The sequence below is a fragment of the Leptodactylus fuscus genome, chromosome 1, assembly GCF_031893055.1.
Source record: "Leptodactylus fuscus isolate aLepFus1 chromosome 1, aLepFus1.hap2, whole genome shotgun sequence".
Classification (NCBI taxonomy): domain Eukaryota; kingdom Metazoa; phylum Chordata; class Amphibia; order Anura; family Leptodactylidae; genus Leptodactylus; species Leptodactylus fuscus.
The window spans coordinates 236,860,916-236,878,297 of NC_134265.1; the positions used below are offsets into that span (position 1 = coordinate 236,860,916).

Below are 17,382 nucleotides of genomic sequence, written 5' to 3' on the forward strand. Positions count from 1 at the left end.
TGGCTTGTTACTATGGGCTTGTGACTATCTCCTTGTGGCTATGAGCTGCTTGTCCTTGTGGCTTGTTACTATGGGCTTGTGATTACGTCCTTGTGGCTTGTTATTATAGGCTTGTGGCTACGGGCTGCTCCAGTACTGCCACCAGCGTAATACATTGGTAATTGTTTCTGCGGCTCTGAGCTTGGGCCCTTGTAGTAAGTTGATCCCCCCTCCCTCCCGGGCTGTTTGGTACACTCCCTCCTATGCCTGTACTGCTCCCAGTATTTGTTTTGTTTCCTTACAACTTGAATTGTGCTTGGTGTATTCCCCTCCATGTCCCCGCCCTGCTGTCAGGAGTGTAGGCGGGAGGAGGGGTGAAGTGCATGGACAGCGGCACCTCACAGTCACCTCCAGGACATCTCCTGCCTTCACGTCCCCTGGTAACAAGTGACAACGACACTGCTTACTCCTCACCTCTTCACCGAAGACTGTCCCAAACACAGTGGAGGGAGCGGGGCAACAACCCCTGAGAGTCTCCTGTGCCATGCTTCCGGGTGCAGCGTGACCCGCCTCCTGCCTGCAGATCCCACTGATCTCTTCTATCCACTTACCTGCACTTCATCCTAATACCTTGTGTGACATGTCCGAGCTCAGGAAGAGAGGGGCCACGGCAGAGGCCGAGCGCGACCACAGCGACCGAGTAAGTGAGCACTGCTTTCTGCCCTCCCGGCACTGCCTGTCATTGTGTCACCTGTGTGTGCCCGTCTCTATGATGGCACAGTGGCCTTGGCCTTATTCCGTCACTGTGCACCGGCTTGACACATAAAGTTTATTCAGAAAAACTAGGGCAAATAAGAAAAACACTGCTGTTGCCCCTAGCAACCAATCAGATTATTTCTATCATTTTGGGAAGCGTTGTGATTGGCTGCTGCAAGGAAATGCTCCATTTTACCTTTCCACCACTTCTCACAAGTCTCCCCAATGTTTTCTTACAGGAAATGAGTGCAGACATATTACAGCAACATGGCCTTATTGTAGGAGCGTCACAAAGGCAATTTCCAGAAGGAGAGGGAGGGCTTTATAGAGCCCTGTACACACTGCTTATGCTCTAGCCACCTTTGTGTCCATTTATAACAGAAGCTACACTGCTCTTAGTATTTGTATGGTGCCAACAACACCTAAGGCCGTATTCACACCTGCGTTCCGGTTTCCATTCACTGAGTCCACTTGGAGTCCCCTCGAACGGAAACCTATGTGCATAAAAAAAGGAGTTACCTAAGGAAACCTGCGGACCCCATAGACTATAATGAGGTCCGTGTGGTTTCTGTTTAGTTTCCGCACAAAACATGCGGAGCGAAAAGTGCTGCTTGCAAGACATTTCTCTACACGTGTTTTGTGTGGAAACCACACGGACCCCATTATAGTCTATGGGGTCCGCGGGTTTCCTTAGGTAACTGCTTTTTTATGCACATAGGTTTCTGTTCAGGGGGTCCCCAAGCAGACTCCCCAAACGGAAATTTGAACACAGATGTGAATAGGGCCTGAAGGACCGCAGTGACTTACAATGTAGCCTTCAGGTGATATCATGGTGTCATAAATAGAATAGTGCTCCTATTTCTCCTGACATAGCTCACAAAATTTATCATAGAGGCTTTGAAGGCATATGTGAAGAGAGACTTACAGATTTTCTTTGAAAAACAGCTACAACCTTCTAAGTCTGAGTTGTCTGTGTGACCTGGGTGCTCTTAATGACCATTTAGGGATTCTGTACCCCATTCCACTTGAAAAATGTTGAGAGAAAAGTTTTTCAAGCATTTTGTGGGTGGAAACCTGGTGGACCCCATTACAGTCTGCAGGTAACTGCTATTTAAGAGAATTGGGTTTCCTTTGGTCCGCTATTTAAGTGGACCCGAAGTATGGAAACCCGAGCACAGGTGTGACCCTTGCCTAAGCATGAGACCCACAGCTACAGTAACAATTTGTAGTAAAATTAGACACTTTAAAAAATGGAAAGACTTATCTTTAGGGTACATTCACACATAGATTTACAGCAGAAATGAATGGGGTTGTCAGCAAGCACGTACATTTCTGCAGATCCTATTTAGAAGACAGTTGCAGAATTTCTTCAGCAAATTTTCTTTGTTTGAAATTTTGTGCAGCAAATCTACTGAAATCTGCAGCAAATGTACTTTATGACTTTATAATTAAGTCATAAAGGAATATGGCCAGAAAAGATTTTCATGCTGTGGATTTAAAAATGCACAACCCAACAAAAATGCACAACAAATTGAACTGCAAATTTGCACAAAATATTAATAGCATTTCCAACCCGTGTAAACTTACCTTTAGGCTAGGCTCACACAGAGGAATACCAGCCCTGTGAAATCCAAAGCCGCAGGTTTGCACACAGATTAGCCTTAGATACAATGGGGGCCATGGCAAGATCAAGCAGGACGCTTCTTTTTTCAGCTTGTTGGAAACAATAAAAGGCAGATTCCTCCGTGGGAACGGGCCCATAGAGGTGCAACTCTGCACAGCTAGTCCGCAAAGGGGGCAGTTTACCTTTCTTGACCTCATTCAGTTCTGTTTTCACAGAAAGGAAATGTTGATGGAGTACATCACATTGCACAGCCTAGTTCAGTGCTTTAAGTATTTGTCAGATCCCTTATTGCAACTATCAAAATCAGCGCAATCTCTAAATGGCAGCTACAGACAGGGCTGTGGAGTTGGGAAAAATTACCAATTTTAAAATAAATTGCTGAATTATTTTAAATGATATTACATATATGGATACTGTGTATTTTATTTAGTGCATAGTTTGTTGCTTACTTTTGTATGAAATCATTAGCTTGTACTTGAATTAGAGGAACATCATGGTGCCTGTGTGACAATGTCTGTCAGCCATTTATGAAGGAATTGGAGCAGAAGTCGGGTTGGAATCTTGTTTTGGCCTACCAGCTCCACAGCTCTGGCTACAGAAGGTGTTTATGTGATTTATCCATTCATAGGTCACTCACATCAATGAGTTATATTGTAGGGACCAATGGTAAAAGCTTGCGAACTGAACGTGATCACCAGGGCTGCAATTTGTACCGCAGGGTGACCTTGCAACTAGGTGGACCCTTATACTGCTTATCCTCCAACTGGGGAAGAAGAGGGAGTTTGCTGCTGCTACTACCTGGAAAAAGGAGACCCTTGCTCAGTTCCTGCAAAATCATCCTTTTACCTCTATTCAAATGAGCAGAAAAGGGCTTTAGGATTACTGATTTCCATCAGCAGGCTTCACTATTTGCTGCTGCTAACAGCTGATCAGCTCTGCCCCTGCTAGTTGACTGACATATCTTTCCTCGGCCTCAGCACACAGTACTAACTGCACTGTGCATGTCTGATGATTATACACTGTGCCCAGAAGTGAATGAAGCCAGAGGCCAGTGTATCATCATCAGATATTCTCAGGACAGAGCTGAGCAGCAGTTAACAGCATCAGATTGTGAAGCCTATAGATGGAAAGCTACGCGTGTAAAGCCCTTTTCTGCTTTACATAGTCAAAAACATGACGATTTTCACAAGAATGGAGTAGTAATCCTGAATAAGGACTCATTCATATCTGCGCCCGGGGTGTCCGTTATGCAGGTTTCCGTTTCAGGAATTAGGAAGCGGTTTTTGGACACTGAGGCGGTTTTTGGTAAAAACCGCCTCAAAAAACGCCACTCCCATACAGTGAATGGACCTTAAAAAACCGTGTTGCGGTTTTTGACAAAAAAAACGTGCCAAAAACCACGACATGGTTTCCGCCTCGCATTCACTTGTATTGGCTTCCTGAGGCGGAATCCGCCTCAAGAAAGGTCATGTCACTTATTTTTTCCGCTAGTGGCAAAAAAAAACGCTAGCGGAAAAACGAACGCTAGCGGTCTCCATAGACCACCATTGTGAGGGGATGTGGATTCCACGCCATAATCCGCCCCCTCTGTGCCCGTGTGAACGAGCCCTTACTCCATCCAGGGCCTGAGCATTACTTTTAATGTTTTGTGTTCCCCATTTAGATGTGCCCAAACTTACCTTAGTGAGAATTTGGTTAAATGCTCCAATTTTTCATTAAACCAGCGCAACACAATATTACCATTCCTGTTCAAATGTGAATGGAATGTTGGGCCACACTCTGGCTCAGTGGTTAGCACTGCAGCCCTCCAGCCCTGGGTCCTGGTGTTCAAATCCCACCAAGAGCAAAAAACCATCTGCAAGGAGTTTGTATGTTCTCCCCGCGTTTGCATGGATTTCCATCCCATATTCCAAAGACATACTGATAGGGGAAAAAATGTACATTGTGAGCTCTATGTGGGGCTCACAATCTACATTAAAAAAAAAAAAAAATGTGAATGTAATGTTCCAATAAGCGGGATGTTCAGGAATTGGACGCACTCCGGAGATGCCCGGGCAGGTGTACAAAAAAAACCAAAACCATGCAGTCCATTCAGTCACTCCCTGTGCCTCCAAGTTTCTTGGAGCCCGACACCTGTCAGTGGCCTCAGCAGTCACAGGAAAGGAATATGGGATGTATGTGAGTGAAGTTACTGATCCCTCTCCAACGATCTTGAAGGGGCACTGGTTGGTTTTATGTGGCACAGGGCTTCCAGTGAGTATTTATTTTTTTACTTTGTCTAATTCAACACCACTTTAGGTAGGGACACCACATTGCAAAAACACTGCAGCAAAAAAATGTTGCTTTGTACATTACCTATAAAGTTGATGGGATTTTGGCTAATCCCATCCACACAATGCAGAAAAAAATCTGGAGCGGAAATACTGCGATTTCAAAAACGCAAACATGTCAATTATATCTACAGAAATTCTGGTGTAAGTACAATAGAGACAGAAAGTCCGAAGGGGGAACCTCTGGACTTTCTCTGGAAAAACGCTGTGGAAATAAAATGTGATGCGTTTCCTTCGCAGTGTTTTCCACCGCATTTTTCTTGCTACGTAGGGCCTTAGCCTAAAGGTGATATTTAAAAATAGCTATCAAGTTACTAGATTTCTTTTTTGTAATTGTATCAAATATAAAAATGGCTAAATGCAAACGAAATATTAGAAAACATGTTACATTGTTTAGTAATAAGGGAGATGAGTACTTTGTTCATTTCCTGAGGGCTTTGTGCCCATCTTGATAGACGAACCTTGTAAAATGTGTTATGCTTGATTAAAAATATTCTGTCAGCAGTCAATTTTTTATCAACTTAATCCAAGTGTCTTGCAGAGGTGACTCTACAGTTTCCAAATATGCTCCTGTTATACAGCTTTGGAGCCCCATTTTTATTTCATGTTATGCAGATGAGGGAAAAGTGCCTTACCTAGGAATGTAGACACACCACCAAAGTAAGTTTGTCTCCTTTGCATATGAATTAAAAATGTGAATTACATGAATATTGTATTTCAAAGCCAAATAACAGAGGCATATTTGGAAACTGTAGAATTCCCTCTATAAAGTACTGGGATTAGGTTTACAACAAATGTATTGCTCCTTTTAATGTTTCTTTGCAGTATATTTTGATTGTCTTTAAGACACATTTAGGGCCCCTTCACACGGAGTTTACGCTCCGCTCATTCAGACACGTATACACGAGCGCTTCAAAGCACATCCCATTCACTTCAATGTGAGCACGCGCTCCCATTGAAGTGAATGGAATGTGTTTTGAAGCGCTCGTGTATACGTGTCTGAATGAGCGGAGCGTAAACTCCGTGTGAAGGGGCCCTTAAGCTGTCCATACACCTTAGATAACTTTTGACCATACTCAATGATTTCAGGACTGGCCGACCATCTAATCTATACGGGGTCCTATAAACAACATCTCCCACCTCGCTTCACCCAGTGAACACTGATGGGAGGGCCCTGTTCTTATCACAGACCTAAATGACTGTGCTCATAGATTGCTCTTTTTCTGTGTCATGCTTGCATAGTAGATGCAAGAGTGTAGTGGGTACCAACATATATCGGCCCTATATTTGCAGATCAGTGTTCCTGAATCTCCTTTGTAATGGTCACTTGAGCTTTTCTCAGCTATTTGTTTGCACTTTCCTATCTTTTAAACACAATTTTTTCTCCCTACCATGTCGGAATAGCCTTAAGAAAGGCTATTCGTCTCCTACCTTTCCTTTTGTTCTCCACACCGCCATTCGCCTGAAATCCTGCTTTTTCTCGGTATGTAAATTAGCTCTCTTGTAGCACTGGGGGCGGGCCCCAGCGCTCAAACAGCACTGGATGCTGTCCATCTTCTTCTGCGACGAGGTCTTCTTCCGGCGGCTTCTTCTTACTTCTAGACCTCGGGCAAGCCGACTGCACATACCCACGGCCACAAGAAAAATGGCCGTTTCCACAGTTTTGCATGCACAGTTGGCTTGCCCTAGGCCCAAGGCCTAGAAGTAAGAAGACGCCGCCGGAAGAAGACGTACTGAAGACCTCGTCACAGAAGAAGATGGTGGCGGCGCTGGAGAGCTCTCTGGCAGCATTGGGGACACCCCCAGTGCTGTTTGAACGCTGGGGCCCGTCCCCAGTGCTGCGAGAGAGCTCATCTGCATACCGAGAAAAACCAGGATTGCAGGTGAACGGCAGCGCAAAGAAGAAAAGGAAAGGTAGGAGATGACTAGCCTTTCTTAAGGCTATTCCAACATGTTAGGGAGAAAAAATTGTGTTTTAAAAGATAGGATCCTGTGAAGCATGGGATTTTTTCAAAAAAACAATCGGACCTTGATTGATGAAAAGAATCCAAGGAGTTTATTTCAGGAAGTCCAGTTTTAACAAAAAAAATAATTCTTAAGAAAATTTCCATAATGCATACAACAAACACCTTGTACCTCAGGCTGCTGTAGTCTCACAAACAATTCATCATGTGAACTTCACCAACACACCCAGCTTTCTGGGAATTGGAATCATTTTATACCTTAGACATTTCCCATAATACTCTGCAGTTTTCCCTATAAAACCCTGGAGTTGCTGCAGACTTGCCTCTTATAAGATCAGGGCGGACACACCCAGTGCAACTCCACTACTGCAGGTAAATATACAAAAAACACTTTATAAATCCATGTTAATGTGAACAGTTCCTTAGTGTTAGTATATGGTTCCGAGATGGTAAGACAAGAAATAGTAGGAAAATAGAGCATTAGGTGGCCAGCCTAATGAGGAAAGAAAGAAATAAGAAGGAGTAATAGAACATTCACACAGAGATATTACCAGATCTGGGGTCTTATGTACCACCACTAAGGTTACAAAGAAGAAATCACATGGAAACATAACACAAAATAGTTTACCTCTTCACATTCCTCCCCCCTTAAGAAGAAGCTTGTCCTTCTTCAGACAGCTTTCACTTCAGCACCATACCTGGACAAATGATCGGCATTTTGGTGCTTGGACCCTGACCGATGTTGTATCTCAAATTTAAATGGCTGTAATGCTAAATACCATCTAGTTATTCTGGCATTTTTGTCCTTCATGGTATGAATCCAAGTGAGGGGATGATGATCCGTCACTAAAGTAAACTCTCTTCCTAATAAATAATAGCGTAATGCCTCCAATGCCCACTTTATCGCCAGCCCTTCCTTCTCGATTGTAGAATACTTTTGTTCACGGGGAAAAAGTTTCCTACTTAAATAAAGAATAGGGTGTTCCTCACCATTAATCTCTTGACTCAGGACTGCCCCAAGTCCCACCTCAGATGCATCCGTCTGTACAATAAATGGTTTGTCAAAGTTTGGACTTTGTAAGACTGGTTCTTTACACAAAATTTCTTTTATTTGTTCAAAAGCTAAATCACATTCTGTTGTCCATATCACGTCCTCTCTACTGTTCTTTTTAGTTAGGTCGGATAAGGGAGCAACGATAGTAGCAAAGTTTGGAATAAAACGTCTATAATAGCCAACAAGACCTAAAAAGGATCTGACCTCTTTCTTTGTGGCTGGAATAGTCGCAGATTGAATGGCTTGTACTTTGGATATCTCTGGCCTTACTTTACCACTACCCACAATAAACCCAAGGTACTTTGTTTCTTGGAATCCCAAAGCACATTTACGTGGATTAATTGTGAATCCTGCTTTCCCAATTTCAGTTATCACCTTTTCCAAGTGATACAAGTGCTCTTCCCATGATTTGCTAAAGATTACCACATCATCTAAATAAGCAGCACTGTACTCCGTATGATCCTTCAAGAGTAAGTCCATGGCTCTTTGAAACGTGGCTGGAGCACCATGAAGACCAAATGGCATGTTTCTGAACTGATACAAACCATTAGGCATCACAAAGGCAGTTTTTTCTTTTGATTTCTCATCAAGTGGAATTTGCCAGTACCCCTTACTTAAATCTAGGGTAGAAATATATTCTGCACACCCCAATCTATCTATGAGCTCATCAATACGCGGCATTGGGTAATTGTCAAAACTAGATATAGCATTAATTTTACGAAAATCTATGCAAAATCTTATTGTCCCATCTTTTTTCCCAACCATCACTACAGGTGATGACCAAGGACTTTTAGAGGGTTCAATAACTCCCAATTTAAGCATTTCTTGAACCTCATTTTCAGCCTTACCCTTTAATTTTTCAGGTATTCGATAAGGTCTCTGTCTGATAGGTGGATGATCTCCAGTATTTATTGTATGAGAAACTAAAGACACACGGCCAGGCTTACTTCCAAAAATATGTGAACTAGACCCAATAATCTTCCTCAGGTCACAATGTTGCGTTTTAGATAACTTTGGATTCAATGTTACCTCTGACCAGTGAGCACAATTTTTCAACAAATCATACATTTCTTCAGACATATCTTGTGAAGACTCTGCTACAATAGTACACGTAGTGTTATCTTTAGGACTAACCTCTGGTTCAATCCAACGTTTTAATAAATTTACATGGTAAACCTTATTTTTTTGTCTTTTATCTGGGGTTTCAATTTCAAAGTCAACAGGACCTGTTTGTCTAACCACTTTATATGGCCCTTGCCATCTGGCCAACAACTTATTCTCACTGCTGGGAAGTAAGAGAAGAACCTTATCCCCAACTTTAATCGATTTATTTTTGGCATGTTGATCATACCATTTCTTTTGGTAAACTTTTGCCTTGTGGACATTATCATGAGCTACCTTAATCAATTTCATTAATCTTTCTCTCATTTCCAATACATGTTCCACCACATTCTTCTGATGACCATCTTTACCTTCCCATACCTCTTTAATAACATCCAAGAGTCCCCTGGGTCGTCTCCCATATAACAATTCAAAAGGGCTAAACCCTGTAGACTTTTGTGGAACCTCACGATAGGCAAATAACAGAAAGGGCAACCATTTGTCCCACAGTTTTGGATCGTTATGTGCAAATTTCCTAAGCATGTTTTTCAAGGTTTGGTTATACCGTTCAGTCAACCCATCAGTTTGTGGATGATAAGGGGTAGTCCTGAGAGGCTGTATACCAAGAAGCTTATAAACTTCTAACAGAAAGGAAGATGTAAAGTTACTCCCCTGATCAGTAAGGATTTGCTTAGGTAATCCAACCCTGCTAAACACCTTCAAAATTTCCTCTGCAACTCTTTTAGCAGTAACTGTGCGCATAGGTATGGCTTCAGGATACTTGGTACAGTAATCAACAATTGTAAGAATAAAACTGTTACCTTTGGAACTTCTTTCTAGTGGACCGATAATATCCATACCCACAGTATTAAATGGTTCATCAATTATTGGTAAGGGTATAAGCTCTGCTTTGGGAGGAGCTGAAGCAGTGTACTGACATATTGGGCAACTACGACAGTAAGTAGTGATCTCATCATAAACTCCAGGCCAATAGAACCGATAGAGTACTCTGGCCAAAGTTCTTTTATAACCCAAATGTCCAGCAACAGGAACATCATGCGCTAATTTCAAAATTTCTGGTCTAAACTTTTTTGGCACAACTAACTGTTGCACTTGCTCTCCTGTTTTTGGGTGACTACACACTCTATATAAAATATTGTTTTCCACCAGATAATAGGGTGTAACAAGCTGCTTACCACTTTCTGCAACCACTTTACTGTTAGTTAAACCTTGTTCATACAATGCATACAAGTCAATGTCCTGTTTTTGTTCAAATGCAATATCAGTGTCCCACAAGTCAGCATTTTTATACTTGCCATCCAGGGAAACTCTTCTCCTAGAGACATCCTGCTGTCCTGGAACTCTCAGAGGCTTTGATGATGGCGGCTCCATGATGTCCTCATGGAATGGGAAAATGTCCTCCAAAGTCTCACCTCTCTTGTGTGCCTTTGCTTTAGCTCTGGTAGTCACAGCAGACAGCTGGCTTTTCCCCACTAGCAAATCTTTGAATCCGGGTGTGGTTCTTCCAAGGATCACTGGTACTTGTAGTTCTGGAACAACAACTACTGGCATGGTAAAACATTTCTCAGCCAACTGCAGGTCAATATTTGATGTGGAGTATTTTTTTGTATCTCCATGAACACAAGTAATTGGCACTTTGGGAGAGTCCATCTTCTGAGTTATTAGGTTCTCCTTTACCAAGCTTAGTTTACTGCCAGAATCAAGCAAAGCATCCACGTTCTGTCCATTAACTTGGATTGGCAGCATGAAGTCACTGCTAGCAAAAAACAATCCAGACTTTGTGCCTTTAGAGCTTTTCCTGGGGCAAAATTTAGCTATGTGTCCCTTTTCTTGGCAAATATAGCACATTTTTTTCACTGGTGACAGTTTTTAATGGACTTCTAGCTTCTTGACTTCTCCCTCCAGAGAAAGTTCTGAATGGTTTGGCTGGGCCAGTTGCAGACCTGCTTAAGTCTCTCTTTGCTAGGATAAAGTCCTCTGCCAAAGAAATAACTTTGTCAGCATTTTTGGGCCAATGTTTTTTAACCCAAGCAAGAACATCAGCTGGAAGAATTTGTAGAAATTGTTCAAGTATGATCACTTCACTGATCTGCTCAGTCGTCTTGTTGTCTGGTTTCATCCATTTCATGTATAAGTCTTGCAGGCGAGTAAAGACTTCCCTTGGACCATCAGTGTAGCTGTACTTGAGTTCTCTGAACCTCTGTCTATAGGTTTCCTCACTGATGTCATATCGCCTTAGAATAGTCTCTTTAACCAAGTCATAGTTATTTGCATCATTCATGTTCATGTGGCTATATGCCAGTTGGGCTTGTCCAGTAAGATATGGCACCAGTCTTACAACCCACTGTTCCTTAGGCCACTGACAGGTATGTGCAATTCTTTCAAATGTGGATAAATAGGCTTCAATATCATCTTCTGGAGAAAGTTTTGTCATGCGAGGGTCTTTCCAAGCAACAGGCGGTCTCAGAGTTTGAAACAGCTCCCTCCAGCGTTCATCCTGACGTCGCAATTCCTCGCAATTTCTCCTGGCTTCCTCCATTTGCCTTTTTTCTGCATTGATCTGCTGCACAGTTAACCATTTCATAAGGTCAGCAATGCTCTCTGGTAAAGTCTTTTCAGAAGGCTCAGCAACACTTGGAGTTAATGGAGCAGCTGTGGCTCCTTGCCCTTCTGCATCCTCCTCTAGCAGTGCTCTCTGTCTGACACCTTGACTTTCCATATTCACCAGTTTCCTTGCAACAGTTCGCTTTGCAGACTTAGTTGGTGGCTTTGCATTAATACGCCAGGAACGTGTCTTGTACATAACTCCCTTGTTTCTTTAGGCTTGAGTACTTACAGCAATACTCCAAAAATCATCCCGTTTCTGACACCATATGTGAAGCATGGGATTTTTTCAAAAAAACAATCGGACCTTGATTGATGAAAAGAATCCAAGGAGTTTATTTCAGGAAGTCCAGTTTTAACAAAAAAAATAATTCTTAAGAAAATTTCCATAATGCATACAACAAACACCTTGTACCTCAGGCTGCTGTAGTCTCACAAACAATTCATCATGTGAACTTCACCAACACACCCAGCTTTCTGGGAATTGGAATCATTTTATACCTTAGACATTTCCCATAATACTCTGCAGTTTTCCCTATAAAACCCTGGAGTTGCTGCAGACTTGCCTCTTATAAGATCAGGGCGGACACACCCAGTGCAACTCCACTACTGCAGGTAAATATACAAAAAACACTTTATAAATCCATGTTAATGTGAACAGTTCCTTAGTGTTAGTATATGGTTCCGAGATGGTAAGACAAGAAATAGTAGGAAAATAGAGCATTAGGTGGCCAGCCTAATGAGGAAAGAAAGAAATAAGAAGGAGTAATAGAACATTCACACAGAGATATTACCAGATCTGGGGTCTTATGTACCACCACTAAGGTTACAAAGAAGAAATCACATGGAAACATAACACAAAATAGTTTACCTCTTCACAGATCCCTTTAAATGTTAAAGGAAAAAAAATGAGTTGTTTCTGTCTGTTATGTATCCTTATTTTTTTGGGTGGAGCAAAAGTCCTACAAATTTGACTTTTGTCTCTGTCCAAAAGAGCAGATACACCGTGGAAATGCTCCAAATGCACACTTGCGGATGGTTTTAAAGACCCGTTGTATCAATGGGTTTTTAACCAACCAGTTCTAATTGGTTTTTATGATCTTTCAAAGCATCCCAGAAACTGATTAGGTGCAGAGACACCAACGCAGATGTGAACCCAGCCCTAATATTAGCACTTAAAAATATACACTCACCGGCCACTTTATTAGGTACACCATGCTAGTAACGGGTTGGACCCCCTTTTGCCTTCAGAACTGCCTCAATTCTTCATGGCATAGATTCAACAAGGTGCTGGAAGCATTCCTCAGAGATTTTGGTCCATATTGACATGATGGCATCACACAGTTGCCGCAGATTTGTCGGCTGCACATCCATGATGCAAATCTCCCGTTCCACCACATCCCAAAGATGCTCTATTGGATTGAGATCTGGTGACTGTGGAGGCCATTGGAGTACAGTGAACTCATTGTCATGTTCAAGAAACCAGTCTGAGATGATTCCAGCTTTATGACATGGCGCATTATCCTGCTGAAAGTAGCCATCAGATGTTGGGTACATTGTGGTCATAAAGGGATGGACATGGTCAGCAACAATACTCAGGTAGGCCTTGGCGTTGCAACGATGCTCAATTGGTACCAAGGGGCCCAAAGAGTGCCAAGGAAATATTCCCCACACCATGACACCACCACCACCAGCCTGAACCGTTGATACAAGGCAGGATGGATCCATGCTTTCATGTTGTTGACGCCAAATTCTGACCCTACCATCCGAATGCCGCAGCAGAAATCGAGACTCATCAGACCAGGCAACGTTTTTCCAATCTTCAATTGTCCAATTTCGATGAGCTTGTGCAAATTGTAGCCTCAGTTTCCTGTTCTTAGCTGAAAGGAGTGGCACCCGGTGTGGTCTTCTGCTGCTGTAGCCCATCTGCCTCAAAGTTCGACGTACTGTGTGTTCAGAGATGCTCTTCTGGCTACCTTGGTTGTAACGGGTGGCTATTTGAGTCACTGTTGCCTTTCTATCAGCTCGAACCAGTCTGGCCATTCTCCTCTGGCATCAACAACGCATTTCCACCCACAGAACTGCCGCTCACTGGATGTTTTTTCTTTTTCGGACCATTCTCTGTAAACCCTAGAGATGGTTGTGCGTGAAAATCCCAGTAGATCAGCAGTTTCTGAAATACTCAGACCAGCCCTTCTGGCACCAACAACCATGCCACGTTCAAAGGCACTCAAATCACCTTTCTTCCCCATACTGATGCTCGGTTTGAACTGCAGGAGATTGTCTTGACCATGTCTACATGCCTAAAGGCACTGAGTTGCCGCCATGTGATTGGCTGATTAGAAAGTAAGTGTTAACGCGCAGTTAGACAGGTGTACCTAATAAAGTGGCCGGTGAGTGTATGTCTTTATTCTCAACTCCAAAATGCAAATTACTCTGATATGGTGTAACTTTGAATCCTGGCCTAAACACTGTACTATTTCTCCCCTTCACAATACAATTAAAAGGATGACCTTGCTTTACCACAGCTTTGGTATTATAGGCATGTGAGTGATGGCTGAGTAAATGAATGTGAGTGGTCCAGTCCTAATACTTGGCTTCTTTTGCTGGTCCTCGCTAGCTGTGATGTCCCGTGTCCCTTTCCTTAGGCCGTTGATCGGCCACAGTGATCACATGCGGAGTATATACATACTTTTTTTTTTTTTCCCCCACCTTCCCCAGCCTAAAGTGAAAAAAAAAAAATCCTGGACAACCCCTTTAAGCTTTGCTTGGGATGGGTGTCTGCTTGCTTCAGTATGTACCTCATCTGACTTAAAGGGATCCTATCATACAAACCCATTTTTTTTCTTATTAACACGTTGGAATAGCCTTAAGAAAGGCTATTCTTCTCCTACCTTTCGTTGTCCTCTCCGCGCCGCCATTCCGTAGGAATCCCGGTTCTTTTTGGTATGCAAATGAGTTCTCTCAGCGGGCCCCAGCGCTCAAACAGCACTGGAGGCATCCCCAATGCTGTGAGAGAACTCTCTCCAGCGCTGCCTCCAATTTCGTCAGAAGCGTTCTCTTCATCCATTTCTTACAATATTGTGCAAGCGGCCATTTTCTTGTGGCTTGTGAACATGCACAGTCTGCTCTACCCAAGGCCGAGGCCTAGAAGTTACAAGCCAGCACTGGAAGAAGAGGATGAAGAGGAAGCTGCTGACAAAGATGGAGGCAGCGCTGGAGAGAGCTCTCTCGCATCGTTGGGGACGCCCCCAGTGCTGTTTGAGCACAAGAACCAGGATTCCTACGGAACGGTGGCGCGGAGAAGACAACGAAAGGTAGGAGAAGAATAGCCTTCTTAAGGCTATTCCGACGTGTTAATGAGAAAAAAAAAGGGTTTGTATGATAGGATCCCTTTAACCAGAGTAGAGACCAAACAAGGCTGCCTTCTTTCCATTCCACTCTAGCTAAACATATAGAGCATAAGAAGGTTTGATCTAAAAGTAAAGCCCTGTGAGTTGAGCAATTCATTGAATGGAAAGTCAGCTCCATTATTTTTTTGTTATGGACTTGCTCACATGAATTATTCCAGCTATTTTGCATCCATATTAACCTGCCTCACACTTTCTCACACTGCCATTGACTAAAGGATATGTCATTCACTGTAGACTATCCAATCCGGATTACTGATATGTGAATAACCAAAACTAAAATTCAGTGGTATGGCGTGGAATATCAATAGGGGGAGTGTCCTAAAATAATTGTTTAATTATAATTGAGGTAAAATGTTCAATTAATTGTGACTTTGATTTGGGTCATAGTTGTCCAGCCCTGATTTTCATGTCCTTGCCCACTTTTACCTTGCTGGTTATACCTTGCTGGTTATACTATCAGACTATCTAATATTTCTTTGCATGCTTCCAGACAAAAAAACAGAGAACTGTTCATCTAAGCTGCTGCTGTCTGTGTACTCTATCTATATATAGTCTGAATATTAGAGGGTGGTGGAAACCCAGAAAGGCATTTATATACAGATGTGCTATTCATATGGAATGAGTCAACCTGTTTGTAACTAAACCTGTGCCAAGCTTCATGTCATTGTGAGCGGCTGATGCTCAGATTTCGTAGCTACACTTGATGTGTTATTTTTCTGATAGTGGATCGTGTGCACCTGAGGTTTCTTTAGCTATTATGGGCTTACTGCAGTTGTGTTTTGTAGGGTGTTTTTCAATTTCAGATTTCCAGGTACAGGCCTGGATCATAAAGGAGGTGAGAGTATTTTTGTACTCCATTCCTGAGTTACAAGAACTTATTTATGCAGAAAAAAGCAGTGCAATAAAACACCACATTTGTTTGCAAAAGTCACAAGGTTCAGCAAGATGGAAGCTCTGTAAATCCAGTTATTACACAATGAACTAAGCTAAGGTACAACCCAGGGATCACCTACTAAGTACCTACAGGGAGGAAACCTGTTTCCTGCAAACCAAAATTCCAAGACTGCTATGAACATGACTTAGTTATTGTGTACCCTACCATTCTGGATCAACCAGATGTTAAAATCACCTTCCTTATTCCTAATAATGTAGAGGTCCTGGTAAAAGCAATACTACTCTGACCCATTAGGCATGGATTGCACAAGATCTCCATGGACAAACTTGTTTTTCCAGCAACAGATACTCGATTAGATTGAGATCTGGAAAATCTTGAAGCTGTGTCATCACCTTGAACACTTTTTCATGTTCCTCAAAGTGACACCTTGCTATTTAACCTCTTGAATGTGACCATGGCATCTCAATTTTTAATGAAAACTCAGGTAACCTATAAATAAATTATGACATTGTGTAACACCTTCTAAGGCCAGATCCGAAGTTTATGCAAAGTGGATGGCAGCCATTTTCACAAATCCCTCATATGTTACAGTGTATGGAGGGATTCGTTAAAATGGACAAAATTAGAGCATGACCTTTATCTCCTGTGTGTGTGCAAACAGGAAGCAGGAAGTCGTCATCATCAGCAGCATGTGCTGTATACACCCATAGGAAACAATAGCAAAGGGGGTGCATGATACATCGTGCACCAGTCTAATTAGCATATGAATAAAAACGGACTTATTCAAAAACCACTGAGGCAATTTACATACTAAAGGTAAGTGTGGAATAGCCTTTCTAAAGTCTATGCAAGGATGTGATTAGTTAAAAATGACTTTTCCCAATGATAAAGGCTCTTTAAACTGGTTTTCCGAGCAAAAAATGTTTTGTTTTTAAAAAAAGGTGTTTTAGTGCTATTAATGAGTTAATAAATGCACCCGTATACCTTTATCAGTGTTTTGAGTGATTTCTGGGTGTCTCTGGGAACTCCTGGTATCTTTTGCCTTTGTTTACGCATTAAATTCAATGTCAGTGAATGTTGGCTATGGACCGTCAAAATATAGGTCATGTCCTATTTTTGCCTGTTTTCATGGATCCCTCTGTACACTCAAATCTATGAAAACAGATGCCCCCTGGTTGCAAGATAGCCATAAAAAATGGACATTTTTCACAGCCGTTTTGCATCTGGATTGTCTAAATGTAGCCTTAAGCTCAATAAAACACAGCAAAATCTGCAAAAAAAACTCCAAAATCCTGCCTTTAGGGTTTTTTCTAGTTTGGTTTTGGACTTTGTACCTCTTGGAAAATGCTGAATGGGCGTGACAGATACTCATAGATATTGATAGTGATGTACTCATAGCCTGGTATGCTTCTTCTCAAAAAGGTTCTCCCATTTACACATGGGTTGGGGAAACAGCCCACATTTGGGGATCATGTGATAATTGGGTGTGGGCGGGGATTCTGACTTTATTGTTGTTCTAAAACTGGATGAAAAATTTGATAAGTTTTGCCATCCTTCCCTATCCATCAATTCCTATACTTTGTATTGCATTATCAGACAGATTGTGATGGAAATGAAAGAATGTAGTTTTTTTTTTTTTTT

General features: G+C 42.2%; 1 protein-coding gene across 2 annotated transcripts in view; it reads left to right on the top strand.

The window, feature by feature from the left end:
• The first annotated feature begins 226 nt into the window (after positions 1 to 226).
• The window catches only part of CDS1 (CDP-diacylglycerol synthase 1), a 62,698-nt gene continuing 45,542 nt past the window's right edge, over positions 227 to 17,382 (top strand). For both annotated transcript variants that reach the window (XM_075284741.1, XM_075284749.1), the window contains exon 1: positions 227 to 679. In XM_075284741.1, the coding sequence (XP_075140842.1) occupies positions 620 to 679 (60 nt within the window). In that variant the 5' untranslated portion in view covers positions 227 to 619. The remainder of the gene's footprint in view (positions 680 to 17,382) is intronic.